General features: G+C 40.3%; 2 protein-coding genes across 2 annotated transcripts; both read left to right on the top strand.

Moving 5' to 3' along the window:
• The first annotated feature begins 61 nt into the window (after window positions 1-61).
• casp9 (caspase 9, apoptosis-related cysteine peptidase) lies at window positions 62-5578 on the top strand. The gene is made up of 11 exons (XM_074681104.1): window positions 62-257; window positions 364-521; window positions 605-815; window positions 2845-2928; window positions 3012-3073; window positions 3189-3365; window positions 3450-3539; window positions 3637-3784; window positions 3891-4079; window positions 4247-4356; window positions 4463-5578. The coding sequence occupies exons 2-11, from the start codon at window positions 390-392 to the stop codon at window positions 4565-4567; spliced, it is 1308 nt and encodes a 435-aa protein (XP_074537205.1). The 5' UTR covers window positions 62-257; window positions 364-389; the 3' UTR covers window positions 4568-5578.
• Window positions 5579-12924: 7346 nt separating this feature from the next.
• On the top strand, window positions 12925-18698 carry LOC141799797 (L-rhamnose-binding lectin SML-like). Its single transcript, XM_074682160.1, has 9 exons — window positions 12925-13020; window positions 13153-13185; window positions 13291-13350; window positions 13558-13693; window positions 15994-16109; window positions 17508-17552; window positions 17658-17790; window positions 18254-18357; window positions 18634-18698. Exons 1-9 carry the CDS (start codon window positions 12996-12998, stop codon window positions 18690-18692), a joined length of 711 nt encoding a protein of 236 aa, XP_074538261.1. The 5' UTR covers window positions 12925-12995; the 3' UTR covers window positions 18693-18698.
• The last annotated feature ends 1369 nt before the right edge of the window (window positions 18699-20067 follow it).

The raw sequence follows: 20067 nt of genomic DNA on the forward strand, positions 1-20067 counted from the left end.
ACATCTTGGACTATTTCCATAGATGTTTGTTTTCTTTCACACCGTGCCGCATATCTTTTCGAGGCAATTCTGAGTACTACGCTATTTTAAAGGCAACGGCGCTATTTTGAATAAATCAAACGCACCCGCTTTGTCGCCTTTCCCTCTCTGAGTGGACCAATCAAAGACAGCGGTGATGTAAACAAGGAAGTAGCTAACGCAACAGACCACAATCAAGACGCCGAAAAGAATTACATTTTGAGCACGTTAAATAAAAGGTAAGACTTTTCTTTTCTTTTTCGTCACATTTCATTTACATATTTCATGTTTTAGCAGCTTCTCTTTTAGAGGTTTTTTTTTTTTAAATATTTTTTGTGTCCATAGCTGGGGTTGTGAGTAAATTAAAGAGAATGGAGGAAAGACACAAGAAGATTCTTCAGCGCAACAGGGTCAATCTCGTGACTGCCCTGGAGCCTTCAAACCTCTACGACTGCCTTTATGAAAAGGGAGTTTTCACTCAGGACATGCTCGATGAGATAAAGGTAAGATAATCAAGGTTTTATACACGCATTCCCTGTCTCTGTGTTGAACGTGGTACACACCCTGCTCTCGTTTAATGTTTCAGAGCGGCAGGACCAGACGTGATCGGGCTAGGAAGTTAGTCGTGGATTTAGAGACCCGTGGGAGTCGAGCCTTCCCATTATTTCTGGAGTGCCTTCAGGAGACAGGTCAGCACACTATTGCAGAGCTGCTGCAGAATGGAGCTCCAGCAGTTCAGGTACAACCTGCAACACCTACACAGGTCATCCGCCCAGCTGTTAAGCCTCTCCCAGTCAGTAAGTGTGTTTTTACCTTGTTATGACATTACATATTTGCTACATTCAGCAATAACAATAATGATAAGATACACTCATAAATGCAAACATGAACCAGTAGGAGAGAGTAGGTTAAATTTAGCCATTTTCACTTTTGCTGTCCTCTGAGCAAGGGAAAGTGATACAGTACTAAAACAAAAACGTCTACCTTCATTCCTGTCAGTGAAAATGCTAGATCTCAATCAAAATATGACCTACTTTATCAAAATCAAAGTAGTCTTGTGGCTCATCCTGCCCCAGTTTAGGGGATAAATTGATCCAAGCCAGTGGGTAAAATGAGCCTCCTGTACTGGGGGTAAAGAGACAAACTTACTTTTTCCAGCTTAAATCTAAGAACCATTTTAAATGACCATCAAGGAAACTTTAGGTTAAATTTAACAAAGCTAATCAATGACCAAAAGAAAAATGTGTAACTTGACTCAAATGTGAGGAGCATTAACAAAGCCTAAGTTTTGATTTTTAATTAGGTCCACTATCATACCAACAACTAACCACTCCACATTCAGAAAAGATGCTAAGGGACATGGTGTCAGTATTAGACAATTTGGGATCTAAGTATGCTCGCAACAAAGACCACACCACGACAGAACTTTATTGGATGAGAACAGAGAACGCTTAGATTTGAAGTTTTTCTGACAGGGATCCTGTCTCTGCAAATGATGTACAGACATTTTTGGTTTAAATTTATCCGTCATTTCATCGTGGTCCAAAAAGGTAACTTTATGATAAGAAAGAATGGGGGAGCAATAACAGAAGATAACTAAATAGGTTAGAAGGCCAGTCTGAGTAACATGGGGTAGCCACCATCTGACAGGGTTTACTCCACCTCCACCAGTTCAACCTCACTTTGCCACCAAAAATGACCTCGCTGAGCAATTCAGGCTAATTTGTAGCTAAATGGTTCACATTAATATGCTGAGAAATCATCAACAAGTATGGTACACTTTTTTAGACCTGGATAAATTTGCTTTCATGTTACTGACATGTAAAACCTACTTAGACAGCAAAAAAAAATAAAATTTTTTTTTTGCTAAGACAGCTAACTTGCCACATTATCATATGCTTTTCTCAATCACAGGGACAGCAAAGTGGAGGGTAGTTTTATTATATTTATTTATTTAATTTAATTTATTTATTTCATTTTATTTTATTTTATTTATCTCAAACTCATAAAACAGTAAACAAAAGGAAATAAAGAAATAACAAACAACAACAACCAAAGGAACAGAAAGAAGCAAAAAAGCTTATCTAGTCGTGCCCCTTCAATACAAATCAGATACAATACTAAATTATCACTTAGAACCCACTGTCATTATTCATGGAAACAATATGAATTCATGGGTAATAGTAACCCCCTTCTACATAATAATCACCATGACAACAAACAAAACATCCTCAATATAAGTTTGCACTTCCGAGAACTCATTATATACATTATATGTCCATATAATAGAAATCCACATATTGTTTATACAGTTTTTATGTTATTCAACCAATTTCAGTGTCAACAGTATTCATAAACATCTGTCTCATAATACTTTAAAATTCCCTACAGTAAATCTGTTCAAAACTACATTTTAAGTTACTCACTATAATTACTTACATATGTTAATAGTAATCAGTGTTTTGGTCCAAAGCCATGTTATTACTAAATTACCTGTATGAGTTTAGTAGTACTTTTTTAAAGTGTAGTTTAAATATTTGCTTGTTACTGCACATTTTTAAAGTGACATCCAGTCTGTTCCACAGTTTGACTCCACAAACAGAAATGCACAAACTTTTTAGAGTTGAGTGAATGATTGGAAAAATGAAATTATGTTCACCCCTTAGATTGTAGCCCCCCCCCTCTCTGGTTTTGAATAGTAGTTGCAGAATTTATGGTCATATGACAAAAAATGTGGGTCAGCTTACCCACAGGCTCATCTTGCACTACTCTGACCTACACTTAATGTAAGCCTGTGTTTCTGTGAACTCTTTGTTCTTTGAATAGAATCTCCAATGGAGGTTAGTTCACAAAAGAAAGATGAAGTTGCTGTCCGTCCACAGCCAAGGCCCAACACAACTCCCACTCCATGTAAGCAACACAATGTATGTAAACACAGGTTTCATTCTGGTAATTCATTTCATGCATAGCCTGTGATGATGTTTATGTCACAGCACCTGACAGAGAGAGCATAAGGCCGAGGCTGCCCAGCAGAACCCGACGGGACAGTATTCAGGTTGGCACAATCAATGAAAAGGCTCAGCTTGCTGTGTAAACAAGTGATTGGTATTTAATTCAATCCCAGGAAACATATCTAAAGCGTGCTTTTGTTTTCCTTTCGTTCATGCCAGAATTATAAAATGGATGCCAGTCCATGTGGACATTGCCTTATCATAAACAACGTGGAGTTTGATCCTCAGAGCGAGCTCAGTAACCGCAAAGGGTCGAACATAGACTGTGACAAGCTGGAGAGGAGATTCAAGGCGCTCAACTTTATAGTGGAAGTTAAGACCAACCTGAAACAAAGAGTAAGAAGCATTTGTTTACGTCCACTTTCAGAAACAAGATAGAATGCTGTGTTGTACATGTTTTTATTTACATTTTTATTTCAGCAAATCAAACATCAGCTGTCAGCCTTATCAAAGGAGGACCATTCACAGTATGACTGCTGCGTGGTTATTATGCTGTCTCATGGGACTGATGTAGGACTTTGTCTTCACACATCTTCACATAAATCTTGATTTTATTTATTTTTTCGATGAATTTTCACATTCAACAGGTTCTTTTTAATGTTCACAGGTCAGTCACAACCGCTTCCCGGGTGCTGTGTATGGTGTCGATGGGCAGCATGTCCCAGTTCAGCACATAACAAACTACCTAAATGGCCGCCATTGTCCCTCCTTACAGGGCAAACCTAAACTTTTTTTCATCCAAGCCTGTGGTGGAGGTAAAATGATCTCACAGAAACTACACAAAAGAAACAAAGTTGAAGAATCTGTTATCTGGTCTCAAATGCACCTAAAGTGTTCTAAAAAATGTTTTTGCTCCTGAAGATGAGAGGGACACTGGTTTTGAGATGTCTCCTGATGAGGTTGAACCCTCCTTCGGTGGAGCAGATGATCAGACTGATGCCATTCCAATGTCATCCAGCAGCGACTCTCTGAGCATGTCTGATGAACCAGATGCCAGAGCAACGCTACCCACCCCTAGTGACATCCTGGTGTCCTACTCTACTTTTCCTGGTGTGTGTGTGTGCGTGTGTGTGTGTGTGGGTGTGTGTGTGTTAGCAGCACACATACATCTGTTTCTATTTTCAGTGACCTTTTTCTTAATATACAAGCCAAAGTCATGTTCTAACCTTACATGGAAGACTTTCTGAATGCCTCTGTGTCCTTGTGTTTTAAAACAGGTTATGTTTCTTGGAGAGACACCCAGTCAGGCTCCTGGTATGTGGAGACACTGGACCGTGTTCTTGAGGAAAACTCTACCACTGATGACTTGGTCACAATGTTGATGATGGTTAGTTTTATGTCTTGTACCAACAAATAGGCTCAGAAAATCTAGACCCTTTAATGCTGTTTTGTGTACTAAGAAGCTTCTAACCACTGACTTCTTTCATTTTCAGGTAAACCACGAAGTCTCCCAGAACTCTGCGAAAGGGCTCTACAAGCAAATGCCTGGTTCCTTTAACTTCCTCCGCAAACGTCTCTATTTTCAAACCCAATCATAGCAGCTAAACCAACCCCTCACTTGTCAGATTCACTTTCAGGGCCTGTAAATAATTCTGATGTTGCAAGGCATACCTGTAATTTTTTAAATTATGTCTCAGGGAGTTACAAATTGAATAAATGTACTTGTTTGTGGGCTATCATTGTTTCTAATGTCTTACATGACAAATTAGCTTTTTCTGGTATTTTCATGTAGAAATGTAGCTCATAGTCATTTTTATTATTAATGCCTTTTTGAAATTAGCAGCTGACAATTTATGAAATTCAAACAATCAGCTCTGTTGACACTTTTCTCAAGACTGGTTTATATGATGGCGTATTGCATTAACTTGAAAATAAAAAATCCTGTTGAAAACAGGATTTTTAAATTATTTTTTTTCCCATTTGAACAAAATATTATCTCACAAAAACAGATACTAAGTTATAAAAACAGGAATTTGAAAAGTAAAGAAATTTCTGAAAAAGCTTTAATGGTTGGTCAAGCGACGTGAGGGTGTAAACACCAAAAACATACTTTTTACTTAACACCAGTTTGATTAATGGTAAACAACTCCCATAACCTCGACCGGAAACCAACTTTTGTATTAAATACACAAAGTAAAAACTGTTTTTTTCTGTTTTTTTTTCTTTTACTTATTTGTGGTCAAACATGGTTAATTGAGGTGCAATCAAGGTTAGATAAAGAACAAACATTTAATAACACAACTGAAGACGTCACTGGTGTTACAGTGTTAAGTATGACCCTGTTAACTGGTGACCCTTAACCTATGCCCTTAACTGACATCAGTACAGGCAGGGGACAGTGTGGCTCTGCCTTTTATCATTGTACAGTTTTGAAGCCAAAACACCCCCGTCACAGGCGCAGCCATTCTGCAGCTAGAGTATGTGCAGTAGAGGCCATGAGGGACTCCGAACATGAGTGGAGCCGTGTGACAAAAATAATTTATTTTTTCTCTTTTGAGAGTCTAATCTGGTCTTTACAACGGCATAATTAGGGCCACTAGGAAAATTAAAAAAAAAAAAAAATTGAGAAAAAAACTCAAAATTTTTGAGTTTCTCAAGTTGCAAATTTATGACTTTAGAAACTCAATAATTTGCAAGTTCATTAGGTTGAAAATTTAGGATTTAATAAACTAGTTATTTTGTGAGTTAAAAAAAGTCACAAATTTAGGACCTTGTAAATTTGTAAATTTACTAGTTTTAAAAAAGTCTCGGGTGTTAGTTGATGCACAGGCACAGGGGATGCCACGCTTTAGAGATGCAGAGATGCATGTGCTGCTTTCTTCTGAACAGCCCTATGGCACGACAACGTCTTTTTCTGAGCCCGTAAGAATGCTATGACTCTGGGCTTAAACCAGTAGTGTCTCCTTATTGCTGAGATCAACTCCAAAGTACAATCTTATGAGGCTTACAATTCGGTCCATCTTGCAGTGAAGTACATAACTACGATGGCGTATAAGTGCCAAATTTGTGACTTTGTTAACTCCCACATTTACTAGTTTATTAAGTCGTAAATTTTCCACTTAATGAACTTGCAAATTTTTGAGTTTCTAAAGTCGTAAATTTGCGACTTTAGAAACTTGGAAATTTTGAGTTTTTTCTCGAAAATGTATTTATTTTTTTATTTCTGTAGTGGCCCTAATATGCCGTCGTAAGTCTTGGCTCTCTCTCTGACCTATTTTACAATCCCTGAAAAAAAAAAACGACATAAAAAACGTTAGCTGTCCATCATCATTAAACGTGATGCAAAGCATTGTTTATGTGGTGGCCTCACTTTGAGCTGAACAAGATGACGTCCATTTTTATTTTACAGTCTATGGACATCAGTGACACATTCGGCCGAGGGTAAGAAGATAGCATGGTCACTCTTCAATCTAGAACACTGGTTGCTCTGTAACAGTCAGAACCTGATAGAAGTTGACTCCATGGTGTAATATCATTTCTGTCAACTGACCACAGAACAACCAGACATTTTTATGCTGCTAGTTTCAATTTAGTGTTTAAAGAACTATAACTCGTCTGCTCCTTCTGTTGCCCAAATGCGTACACATATTTATGTCACAGATTTTGAATCCTGTTTCTATGAGATGGTTATGTTGCAAAAACAGGATAATTTTTTTAAGTAAATGCAATACGCCAGTGTGGGTTTATATGAGGGTTTTGTAATCAAAAAGGGATTTTAGTTGAGTTGATATGTGAATTTTTGAGTTAATATAGAAGCCTATGGAAGTAAAACATGTTTTTTATCACAGTTCCAACCAAGTTGATGAAAAATGATTGAGTAATAGAACTTTTCACCACTGTATGATATATCTAAACATCATTAAGTCTGAGCCACCTTCTGTGAAAATCTAATAAATTTAAAACTTAAATTAAATAGAGGAGAAGAGCTAGAGTTTGAGAGTTTTTTTCTGTGTGTGCTCCTTTATTTCTGTCCTATGCTCTGCCAAAAACCCTCCAGGTAATATTAGCAGTTCATGTAACTACAGAAATGTTCTCTACTTTCAACTTTTTTCTAATTTTGTGTAATAAATATATTAATAAAGATAAGTTAACAGATGGTAATGGACCTGGAGGAAAACTTTTAAAAAATACAGAAAAAAACATACAGAAGAGAATGCAGATCCCTAAGTTCATACCAGTACAAAAAAAAAACAAAACCTGACCAACCAGTCTACAGCAATACATAAACACAAGCAGGGTGCACAAAATAAAAAAAAATGTTGGCCTGAAAAAGCATGTGTTTTGCAGACATTAGAAACAGAGTGAATCAGAATTAATTGCCAACTTACTCCAGTATGGAAGGGAGATCTTCCTCCAGCGGGACACCCACGACCCACCAGCGGACCTCGAGACCATAAACTTCACTGGACTTCTAAAGCCGCGTTTCCACCAAGCAGACCAGTTTGGTTCGTCTCGGTACGGCGCGCATTTTGTGGCGTTTCCACTGACTCATCCCGGGACAGATCCCTAAACACAAAGACGAGCCGGCCTACTTTTTTGGGGCCCTTCCGAATGGGTGCCAGACTGAACCGATCCGCTCTCGGATGGTGGCGCAACACACTGCAGACTGTTGAATGGTCAAAAGAATCATCACTTACCCCAACAGCAGCTGCGTTTCTCCTGGAGGCACACAGACTTCTCTGAAACAAAACTTGATTGCACTTTGTATCAAAGAGTTACATGACAATCACAGAGAGGACGAAATGCTGCATGTCTTCCATCTGTGCTCTTTGTTTACTGTGTCACGTTTTCTTCTTTGTTGGATTTAATAGCGGGTAAGCTGCTACGGCGTCGCGCTATTGTTTACCAGCTGCAGCTTTCGACATCCTGCTTACACGCCCCCTACCATGAGAGGGCACAGTTTGCTGTGGAAATGCAAACGGGATCAGGCTTAACTGTACCAAACCGTCCCAAACCGTACTGAACCGACCCGGACTGCTTGGTGGAAACGCGGCTAAAGTCTCAAGACGTCGTGGAGTACGTTTTGTTGCCTGCAACATCCTCCAGCACAACTGGTTTGAGAGTGAGTCAGTAATGGTGTGGGGTGGCATTTCTTAAGAGGGCCGCACAGCCCTCCATGTGCTCTCCAGAGGTAGCCTGACTGCCTTTGGGTACCGAGATGAGATCCTCTGACCCCTTGTGAGACCATATGCTGGTGCTCTTGGCCCTGGGTTCCTCCTAATGCAAAACAACGCTAGAGTTCATGTGGCTGGAGTGTGTCAGCAGTTCCTGCAAGATGAAGGCATTGATGCTATGGACTGGCTCGCCTGTTCCCCAGACCTGAATCTAACTGAGCACCTGTGAGACATCATGTCTCGCTCCATCCACCAACTCCACGCCGCACCACAGACTGTCCAGGAGTTGGTGGATGCTTTAGTCCAGGTCTGGGAGGAGATCCTTCAGGAGACCATCCACCACCTCATCAGGAGCATGCCCAGGTGTTGTAGGGAGGTCATACAAGCACGTGGAGGCCACACACACTACTGAGTCTCATTTTGACTTGGTTTAAGGACATTACATCAAAGTTTTATCAGCCTATAGTGTGTTTTTACTACTTTCATTATGAGTGTGACTCCAAATCCAGACCTCCATGGGTTAAAAAATTTGATTTCCACTGATAATTTTTGTGTGATTTTGTTGTCAGCACATTCAACTATGTAAAGAACAAACTATTTAATAAGAATATTTCATTCATTCAGATCCAGGATGTTTTATTTTAGTGTTCCCCTTATTTTTTTGAGCAGTGTATATCAAGTGAAGACCAGCCTTGCTGCAGACTCTCAGACACAGACTTGGGAGCTACGCACTGCGTGTAACTTTGTGCTGAGTGGACAGACAGCTCACAGCACTGAAAGAAAGAACAATTTGGTTTGGGGCCTTTGTCTCATACGAGGGGGGAGGAGTTCCTGTTAGCTGTGAGGGGACTTCTGTTGGAACCCCCGCCAAGACATCCTGAGTTGGGGGTTGGGTATAAGATCCTGCTGGTTACTGGACCATACAATTGATTTGACTATGAGAGGCATGTGCAGAAAAAACTGTACAAGTTGAACCACCTAGTGTACCAGTGGATTGTTTCCGTTACATCAGAAGCTGCCATGGGAAGACAGCAATGAAAAGTGAAATGAGGGAAGGCAGGGAAAATGCCAGAAACTGTGAGGAGAGTGCCAGGAATGGGACATGATTAGGTGACACAGTGTTGATATTTGTTAACAGACTTCTATTAATCACATATACAGATGTTTTTTTAAGGATGAAGCGATCTGCGATGTATCAGTCACCCCATGTTTTGATCCTGTCCTGGCGGGGTCACGCTCTAAAGAGAATTCCATCTGGATTCCAGTCAAATTCAAGTTATGCAGGTTTTCTCCTCCAACCACATCCTGTGCTTCTGGCTAACTGTGACATTCAGAACAAAGTACTGTGGGTATTTTTTTCAACAAGCAAAAATTTTAAACACAAATATGGAAAAATAGAACAATAAACTTTAAGTAAAAGAAATGTATAGAAATCCTGTCCAAGCAGCTGTTCAGTGATTTTGCAGAATGTTTACATGGTCGACCCACCCTTACTTAAGAGATATGAGATCAACGTGGTAAATTGTTTCCAAGAAATGTGGGGTTTTAGATAATGTGTTTGAGAAATTCCACATGATTGTTGCAATTAAGATAAGAGCTGTTTTCCCAGGCTTGGGGTTATGTTGGGAGACTACGGCTTGTTGTCACATGGGTAAGTTGTCACATTGCAGTAACCTTCCCCTAACCTGACACGCCAGACAGACAGTTTCATATGTCCGCCAAGGAATTATTTCACAAGTCCATCTGGGTAGCAGCTTTTCAGATTTGTTTTTCAGAGGTGGGACCTTCAAAAAAATCAGCAGCTGGTGATTGGACGACTGTTCTGATTAACACACTCACCACAGACCAATCCACATCAAGCCACGGTATGACGTAGCTTATGTGAGCCGATGCTTCCAAGAAACAATAGATGGACAACTACTGAATCATGAGAAACAGCTGTGAAAAAGGCGTTAGACGACAGCTTCCGTTTTTATAAATTTAATTTAAGAATCAAAGGAGCGCTGACAAGTACAAAAGTCTGCTGACGTCACGTCTGCTCCCACAGCTCCCGCCTCTCTTCCCTGATTGGGCCGGTCAGAATTTAGCCGAGTGAAATCGTTGGTCATTGGAGCCTGGCAAGATGGACCTGCAGGAGTTCAGAAACTGAATCAGGCAGGTCCATCTGCTCTGCAAGGCTAAACTTCCCCGTCAAAGGGCACAACTAAAAAGTGGAATACCAGTTTTTTTCTACCACATGGTCAGGTGCAGTGATGCCGTTAACGTGCTACTAAGTAACGCATTACTCTGATTTCACCACCTTTTTCAGTAAGGAGTAATCTAACACGTTACTATTACCAAACCAGTAATCAGATTAAAGTTACTTATTCAACTCACTGTGCGTTACTTTTCTTTTCATTTTTCATGTTAAAAAATCTAAATGCTTTTTTTCATGTGTCTCGGGAATTGACGGGAGTCACGTGTTAATCACGTTTTCAGCATGAGGACAACTCACAAGTAATAGCAACCAGCGACACAAAGGTAAACAGAGGAGGGAGAGGAGAGATGTTCGTTTTCTAGCTGGAAACACAGTCACTGTTTGGAGTTTGTGTCAGCTAAAGATGATAATATTATGGTTCATTGTTCACTCTGCTCTGGCAGTTTGCTTAAGATATTTGACTCAAACATTTAGGAATCAATAAGAGATAGATTTGTGCACTGCGGACATAAACGCTTGAGAAGTTGTTTGACTTTTACCTGGGGAAAGGTGAGTCCTGTCTTTCATTGTAACTCCCTCTATTCCAAGAGCTGAACCCTCTGTTTAGCACAAATCCATCCGATGAGGAGCAGAGCAACATAACATAGGCTACAACGGGGCACCCGGTGGCAAGCAGGGGCGTGCCCAGACTTTTTAGACTGGGGTGCCCCGAGCAGGGTACTGAGGATTATGTGAGCCCAAACTCCAGCAACATTTATTTTTGCTTGTTGTATTACAAATACAGGTTCAGTAGACTACAGCTTTAAGAAAAATGGAACTGATAAAATAACAAACTAGACCAAAAAAACAAAAGAATTTCAAAAGAAAATAATTTGAATAAAAAATGTCGCAGTGCACCAAAAATGGTACTGTAAAAGCATTTGTTAGTTGTATTTTGAATTCAAAATGTGTAAAATGAATATTTTTGTTTTTAATTGTAAATTAGTAATTGTTAATCACGCTTCAGCCCTAAAGCACGTTTTGAATGGCCAGTGTGACCGCGACTGTGCCATGCTTGAGCATGATTCCCCTCTCTGCTTTGGTACGCTTCAGAGAGGTGGGCTTCAATACTGTTTACTTCATGCACGAACACAAGCACGCGGACAGTGTGTGTGATCCATGATCACCGCAAGCGCATCTCTCGACGATCATTTTAAACAGAGCAGGAGTGTTAAAGGGCTGTGTTGGGCCAAAACCACTAACTATAAATCAGTCTCTAAAGTTGTAGTCGATATGAAGCAGTGCTCTGTGCCTTATTGTGCTGACTCTGATGAGATTGTGCTTCATGCAAACAGATGCTTCATGATGACGTAGGTGGGCCATGCATGTGGGATACCTGCTAAAGTCTAGTTCATATTGGAGTAGTATGACCGCTGGCCGTAGCTACTCTCCAGTGGGGGAACGGCTCTGTGGGGGGTCAATCATGGTTTTGCATGGTTTGGATGGCCAGTGTGACCGCGCCATAAGGCATCCTGTTGTCAGTTACACATTTGTTTTTAATCTGATGTACTGACTCCAAGAATTGCCTTTTAGTGTGAAAAGTGTGACAACAAGCCCCAGTCTCCCCTAATGTAATGTGATGAACAGAAATTTGATAATAAAATACTTAATGTCTGTAATGTTTGTAAGTTAATAATCCACCAAACAAAACAACAGAGTATTCAAACTGTCTGATCCTCTTGGTCTACTTAATTAAATCAATGTCATACGCTTTTAAAAGCCATGAGTTTGTTTTTCTTCCTGTTCAGAGCTGATCTAACACTGACAAGTCCATCCTGAAGAGCACAGAGAGAAACAGGCTGACTCACAACAGAGTATCACTCTGCTGGAAACAAATAAGAGATAGTATTATCTACATGGAAACAAACACTGAAGAAAATCAACCACAGTATGTGCAAGAAGTGGTCTCTGAACAACACATTAGCTCTGATATCCATCCATCCATTTTCTGTACCGCTTATCCTTTTTAGGGTCGCGGGTGGCTGGAGCCTATCCCAGCAATCATTTGGGCGAGAGGCAGGGTACACCCCGGACTGGTCGCCAGTCAATCACAGGGCTGACACATAGACAGACAACCATGCACGCACACACTCACACCTAGGGACAATTTAGAGTGATCAATTAACCTGATGAGCATGTTTTTGGACTGTGGGAGGAAGCTGGAGTACCTGGAGAGAACCCACGCATGCACAGGGAGAACATGCAAACTCCACACAGAAAGGCCCACCGGCCAAGGTGGGGAATTGAACCGGTGACCTTCTTACTGTTAGCTCTGATAGTGCTATTCATTTTTGTGATGCTCTGAAATCTTTGAAAAAGGAAATTCTTCAGTAATTCACAAACAGTTCAATCTTGTTGATAAGTGAAACTTTATCAGATTATTCCTCCTCTCATTCTTTGAATGTTTATTTTACACACTGGCCTGATGTCAACAGAAGGTGCTTTTGGATACTGGACGGCTGCTATCCCATGTTCGCATTGTGAAAATATTTAGGGGGAGGTAGCTTTGAGAAAAACAAACTGCCATTTGTTGTAGATTCAGTGAATAAATACCAAGGATCTGTGCTCACAGCTCTCATATCACTGCTCACACTCACCTCAGCTTTCTGTCTAACCATGCTCCACCTGAGCCCCACACTGTGTGAGTATAACTAATGACATGTTAAACTAGAGATACCTGCATGGAGAATACTCTCTGAAGTCCTCTGTAAGCTAGTTTGGGTTACAGGTTGTCTGTGTTGTGTCTAAATAATTTCCCAATCCACTTTTTCAGTGCTTGCAGCAATCCTGATGGTTGTTGATCCAGGTAAATACCTTTAATGGGGATTTTCTTTTCCCAACTTTTTTTTATTCTTATTTTTTTTAAACTGTGCCTTTCTGTTGAACTCTCTGCTATCATCTCTTCTTTCAGGTGTCTCCACATTCACAGTGACCACCTGTGAAGGCAACTACGTCCACCGCCTGAGCTGTGGTATGATTTTCTGAGCACAAGTTTGTGTTAGAAGCTTTCGAACTGTTTGGTCAGTTTATCAGTTCAGATTCTCAGTTGCATTTATGATCGTATTAAACTATTAAATCAGACTGAAGTGAAGGGGTACAAAAAGTAAAAGAACACTTCCCTCACCAACATTTACAAACATTTACAATTTTCATGTTCTCCCTCTGTGCTGTGTAACAGATACCGGGGTGATCAGAGTCCAGACTGCCCTGTATGGACGTGCAGACAGTGTGACCTGCAGTGAGGATCAAGCTCCACATAAGACTTCAAACAGAGATTGTTCTCTGGTGGGCGCGGCGGATGTCATCAGGAGACGGTACGTGCATGTTGGATCTGGCTTTGTATTATGTTGCTGGTGTGACCTCATATGTTCAGTTCAGTGAAATTTCCCAGCTTCATTGGGACAGAGACGGGTCTGATATTGGCTCTGAAACAAGATATGTAAAGATGTTATGAGGAGGATCTGTTTTGATTGCACTCCCTCGCCACCTTCTGGCCCGAAGCCTCCGCACACTGTTGAAAATTACTTTTTTTATGTTTGTTTTGGCATTAAATGGAGATTGGATCTAAACAAATTTTCTTTATTCAAGACAACTTTTTACTGGATACAATGCGCAGTGGTAAGGGACTTATTAGTACAGTTACGTAGTACTACGGTTTGAAACGTGACATCAGGCAAACGTAGCAACCAGCTATATGTTAGCTGAATGCTTCGATGTATCTGTAGGCTGATGTGACAGCAAGTAAACACTGTCAGTTTGTAAGTTGTTTATGTAAGAGTATAAGCTACAGTTGCTACAGTTTAGGAGCTGTTTATATTCAGTGCAACTGACAGTCCAGTGGGCTAACATTGTGTACCCACCTTAAGCGTTGAGAGCGAATGTATTTGCGCGTCAAGTGAAATCGCGCCGCGCTAGACGCTCGAGTTTTGATGCTGGTACAAATATGCAAAAAACGCTCACCGCTCACAGCTCGCCGCGGCTTCATTGCACAAAAAGTCTGCCATCATCATTTCATCATCAAGCATGGCTCCGATCACCACCATCGCTGCTCTGAACCTGCTGTCGAGAAGTCAGCTGCGGGCTAGGCGCCGACATCGGTACTGGATGCATGCTACCCTACGGAGACGGTGTGAGCTCGGTGAGTTCCACCGTCTCTTGCAGGAGCTGCGTCTGGTCCAGCCAGTTCCAGCGGTACTTCAGGCTGACTGTTGCTCAGTTTGAAGACCTGCTATCCAGGGTTGGTGCCAAGATCTCCTGCCTGGATACCAACTACAGGTGCTCCATTCCAGCTGCAGAGCGCCTGTCCATCAGTGACAATCTCCACACTGATAGGCTGTCCTGGCATGTCAAGACGCTCACTCGCTCGAAAGGTTCAATTATTTCAACTTGAGCGTCAAGTTTTTAGCGGTAAGCATCAAGCGTTTTTCTCTGGAAATGCTCGCCGCTCCAGGCCTGACGCCGCTCTATGCTCGCCCCGACACAGCGTCAATTAGCAGTTTTAAATTGACTTTGTATGTAATATCAACGCGCAAAAAATTTGCGACGCTTTCGGTGGGTACACACTGTAAGAGATGTAATGTGTAACATTAATGAATCCTGGCAATGTCCTGCCAGTCATAAGCAGAGCTAACGTAACCTCACTCTTCATTTTATTGATAGACTCTCAAGTTTGAACAGACCACTGCAGAATAACTGCTGACTGTGGGTTGGAATCAACATTATCAAAAAGCTTAACCCCTGTGTTATAAAGTGATACAGGCCGAGCTTAAGACTAATTAGTCCATCACTACAGTCACAGAAATAGTTTTTAGCAGAGTAAAAAACACAGATCTCTGTGTTTTATCTCTTCTCACTGCTAAACCTTGTAAGCCAGCATGATGTGACATAGAGACCTAGACGTGCCGTTAATCAGTCCAATCCTGGACGACCCGAACTGGAAGCTAAGAAGTAGCAATTTAAAATAACCTGTAACCAACAATATTGGTGCAGATAATCTCATTTTGAATAGTGGATTATAATCAAGCATATATCTAGAAAGGAGGCTTTTTTTTAAGAGCATTTAGAAACTCCTCACAGCCCCTTTTATCTATGACAGTCATTACTGCATGAAGCTTCAGTGAAATGACTTCCATCCCTTACCTTCAAACTGGTGCTTGGCTGCCTTCAAAAACTAGCACAATATTCCAGTCACGGGGAAATCAAGTTGTTATACAATTAAAGATACTGTAACGACCGACCGGCCGCTTAAAGATGACGCTGGTTTGTTGCACAACTTTTTATTAACAGGCCACTGTTGGCCGTGGCCACGCCAGCAACAGGGTTACAGAACAACCAACTCTCAGTTCAGAAAAACGTCTGTCAGTCAGTGTCTAAGCTCTCTCTCAGCTCCATCTCACTCTCACACACCTCTGCCCCTCCCTCCTGCTGCACTCCCGTTCACAGCCTTCCTGCTGCCTTCACTGACCCAACATACTGTAGGAACAACTAACGTCACACAAACACAGAACAAATAGCACAGCTGCTACAATACGTTTATACTAAGAGTGAAGAGAAGTTTGTATTACCCCTTTGTTAGGATTTTGCTGGACTCATGCTCTTTGTCTTCTCCCTGCAGGTGTGATGGGAAAGCAGTGTGTGAACTAAGTGTAAATGAAGTCAGTGGTAGTGGATCTGATCCATGCAGAGGCACCTATAAATACCTGCAGACCAACTACATCTGCCGTCCAGCATGTCAGTCACATGTCTGCATTTCTATGTCATTTTTTTAATGGATTTTAACCCCCCCCCCCCCCACATATTTTTTTTTTTTTTTTTGGGGGGGTGGGGTCATAATTGCACACTTAGTCATTATAATGATGTATTATGACTCAGTATCTCACAATTATGTTTTAACCTTTTATTTTTTTTTAAATACATAAACTGGCAAAAACAGACTTCCATACATATCCACATATCTACTTGTTTATTAGGCCTCTGGGGTAAAAGAAAAAAAAAGTTAATTTCCATATTTTTGTTTAATTTACTTTAAAGGTAGGATCTGCCGGAATTTTTGACACCTGTTAGTAAACACAACATTCAAACTGGGCTCCTCCTCCTTGGATCAGTGCCAGCGGCAGCACACACCCACTGCCACCTGTTCACACTGTGACTGTGTATGACACACTGTGACTGTGTGAACACACTCACTAAGCCCTGTAGCATCACATTGCTATTTTGGAGAGACTCGAGGGCCATGAACCTGACTTGGCATGTTAGCACAAGCTAATCACGGGTATATGACACATACCTGGTTAGCAGGAAGCTAACTTGCGTCACTTTTTGTCCCGTGCTGCTCTCCAAGTTCCTGAAAGTAAGTGAAAGTCAGCGTTTGTTCAGTCTGGGGCTCTCCGAGCTGTTAAACAGGAAAAAGCATTATCTGTTTGGTGTTTCATTTCACTTTGGATGTGATTTTATTCTTCTATTCTAAGTCTACTGTCGTAGATGCTTGGTATAGCTGCTTCCACTAACTAATCAATTAAGTCCCTTGCACACTGGGCACACTGTGATGTAACCACCCCTACTCTCCACTCAGAAATGTCCCGATACAACCAAAACATAAACATCCAGGTAGAGGAGGGGGTCGAGGCAGACACAGACACTGACACACATGTATGGAGGCCCAGAGGAAACAATTGAAAAGGGTTATTCCTGTAAAAGTTGAATTTATTTTTTTCTTTTCCTTTTCTTTTTTTTTTTTTTTTGAGGAAACTCCTGCAGACTCTACCTTTTATCATAGACTTTTTTTTTTCTCAGAATGATATTTATTGAAAGAATATATAAATATATATATATATATATATATATATATATATATATATATATATATATATATATATATATATATATATATATATATACTGTAATCCCTTTTTTTCTTAAACATGTTTTATATTGTGCTCAAGTTTCTTTTGACAGTCCAAATTATGGATGTTTGCAGTAAGTGGAGTTAATTTTTTGGCTCCTACGCATTTGATTGAATTTATTTCAAAATCATTGTGCTTTAGGTTTTGGTTGTGTTAAGACATAATTAATGTAAATGGCTAAAAAATAAATCTAATTGCATCTTTTTATCTCCTCCCTATTTAACAGTTAGACACGTGACGTGTGAGAACTCTTTGGCACATCTTCAGTGTGGTAAGATCACAAGTTGTGCTCTTTGTCTATGTGGTGCATTCACATGAAAAACATCAGCAGAATCATGTTTGTAATGACCTCTCAGTGTCAGACTCCTTCTTTCAGGCGATGGTTTGGTGATATCAGTCCAGAGGGCTGAGTATGGACGTGGTGACCGCACCACATGCACCTACAACCGCAATGAGGCTAAAGTAGCAGATGTGTACTGCTCACACATCACTTCCAAAGTTGCTGACAGGTAATCCAGTCTGCCTCACTTATAAACACTACATGTATGTAGAGTGACAGTCCATGTGTGTTTTGGTCATTGGGTTTTCTGTTCAGAACAGGATATTCAAAAACCAACAAACAAAAAAATATTTCTAAAAACAATCACAAAATTTGAGAAGACAGAAACAAAAATGCGGCCTTTTTCCTGTCATCTAACATTTTGAATTTTCAGAAACACAAAATGAAAATGAAAATCAACCAGGTTTTTAAATTTTCTTTATTCTTTCTTAAGGCTGATGCCTTGAATTTTAATTGATTATTTTAAATGATAATCAACAACCACTTGATTTTTTTCTTTTTTTTATTCATTTTTAATATTCTTTTCTAAACAATTACCAAAACATACACAGACAATAGACACATGTTAATACAAACAGGTTTTTGTTGTCCAACACATTTCAAACAGTAATTATTGTCTTTTTACTCTACAGCTGCAATGGGAAGAACACCTGTGTGATCAAAGCCAGTAACTCCATGTTTGGGGACCCCTGTAAGGGGACCTACAAGTACCTGGAAGTGGCTTATGTTTGTGAATGTAAGTGGCTTGAAAAGCACTGTCACCCTGTCAAAGTAAGACTTGATTTAGAAACAGCAGAGGGTGCTATGCTACCTATGGTGCAGGAGATAAAGTATACGTCCGTTTTTCTGTTTCATCAAATCTTTGCTCATTTCTTATCTCATTTTTTGTAAAGTATTGGTTTTGAATTCAGAAAACGTCTTTAACTAATAAAGTGTTGGTGAAGTGTAAATGTTACAACCACCCTTCTGCTAAATAAGCAGTGAACTGTTTTCTTCTGCTCCTGTTTTTCAGATCCTGTGAGTTCTTCAGACTCCGCTGGAGACATATTTAACAGACAGTACTTTGATTAAAACAAGTATCAAATAAAGTACATAATTTCAGTCTTGTCTTGGAATTAAAGACCATTCCACTGAATCACCATTTGCTTGTTGGAACTCTGAAGATAAAGTTAAATTTCTCCTTTTTTCAACTCTAACTTTGATAATAAACATATGGAACCACTCAATATGTGAACTGGCCCATCTCAGGCAACTTTGTTTAATTTTTTACAAGGTTCCTGAACTGAAGATGGTTGTATTTTTTTTTCCAATCCTGTTTCAAAAACTTATGTGAGCTCTAAAAAGAATGTTTAAAAGTTTGTCAGCTCATCTCCTGCTGCTTTTCTACAGCACTTTAGAGCTTGGTTCCCTGTAAGTTTTATGTTCACATTGTAAAACTGATCTTTAAACTCAACAATTTAAGAAATTAAAACTCTAAAACGTAAAAATCAGCAGGTGTCAGCAAAAGACAGAAAGGAGTTTCTTTTCCTTTGTTCATGTTCTGAACCGCTCACCCTGTTCAGGGTCGCGAGCGGCTGGAGCCTATCCCAGCTGTCACTGGGCGAGAGGCAGGGTACACCCTGGACTGGTCACCAGTCAATCACAGGGCTGACACAAAGGCAGACAACCATTAGAAGAAGATAGAAGATAGAAAATACTTTATTTGTCCTCGAGAGGAAATTCAGAAGTCACCGCAGCATTTAAGAAAACAAAAGTAAGAAAGTGTATAGAAAGTGCAAAAAGGTCCACAAGAAAATAGATGACGACAGCCCGTCCACCACTCGTCCACCACTCTCCAGCCCAGCCAGTCTCCACCTCCACAGGGTCCAGGACTGAGCCTCCCCAGCAGTCTGTTCAGTCTCTGTCTCCTGGATCCTGTCTGCTCACAGCAGGTGAAGCTCCTCCATTGTGTTTATTTTAAAATGTTGTAGTGAGCAGTGTTTAAACCTTTTTTTATTGGATATCTTTATAGGCTGACTGCCACTGCTGCTTTGTTTAGGTTTTGCTTTGTTTAGGTTTTGCTTTGTTTGGGCTTTGTTTTTCTTAGTTTGTTTGAGTGTTACTTTCTAAGCTTTAGTTGTAGTTAGGTTTTGGTTTGCCCTATTGCTCGCTTTGGTTTTTTTAAAGTTATCAGTTGGTCTGATTATTTTCATTTTCTTTGTTAAACCATCTTTTAACCTTGTTGTCTTTTTTTGTTTGAGTATTGCAGATCGAGTGGTTCGTGGTCTGAGCGTCTTGAGGCTGTCCGCGGGTGTAAGCCTCACCACCTGCACCTCACTACCCCCATTAATTGTGTGTGAGTGGTTGTTGGCACTTTGTTTCATTTTCTCACTGAGCACATTTTTCTTTTTCCTTAGTTGCTGTGTTTGAGTGAATGCAGGGCTTTTGGGCACGTGGGAATGCTAAG

The sequence above is a fragment of the Halichoeres trimaculatus genome, unplaced genomic scaffold (genome assembly GCF_033239565.1).
Source record: "Halichoeres trimaculatus isolate MK-OKI-2021-1 unplaced genomic scaffold, fHalTri1.1 fHalTri1_scaffold_11, whole genome shotgun sequence".
Taxonomy (NCBI): Eukaryota; Metazoa; Chordata; class Actinopteri; order Labriformes; family Labridae; genus Halichoeres; species Halichoeres trimaculatus.

Bases quoted from the DNA above. Each gene is read 5' to 3' on its own strand.
- casp9 (XM_074681104.1), top strand. From the start codon at position 390: ATGGAGGAAAGACACAAGAAGATTCTTCAGCGCAACAGGGTCAATCTC. The intron at 3,366-3,449 runs GTAAGAAGCATT...TTTTTATTTCAG, and splicing joins AGACCAACCTGAAACAAAGA to CAAATCAAACATCAGCTGTC. The intron at 3,785-3,890 runs GTAAAATGATCT...TTGCTCCTGAAG, and splicing joins CATCCAAGCCTGTGGTGGAG to ATGAGAGGGACACTGGTTTT.
- LOC141799797 (XM_074682160.1), top strand. From the start codon at position 12,996: ATGCTCCACCTGAGCCCCACACTGT. The intron at 13,694-15,993 runs GTACGTGCATGT...TTCTCCCTGCAG, and splicing joins GCGGATGTCATCAGGAGACG to GTGTGATGGGAAAGCAGTGT. The intron at 17,791-18,253 runs GTAATCCAGTCT...TTTACTCTACAG, and splicing joins ACTTCCAAAGTTGCTGACAG to CTGCAATGGGAAGAACACCT.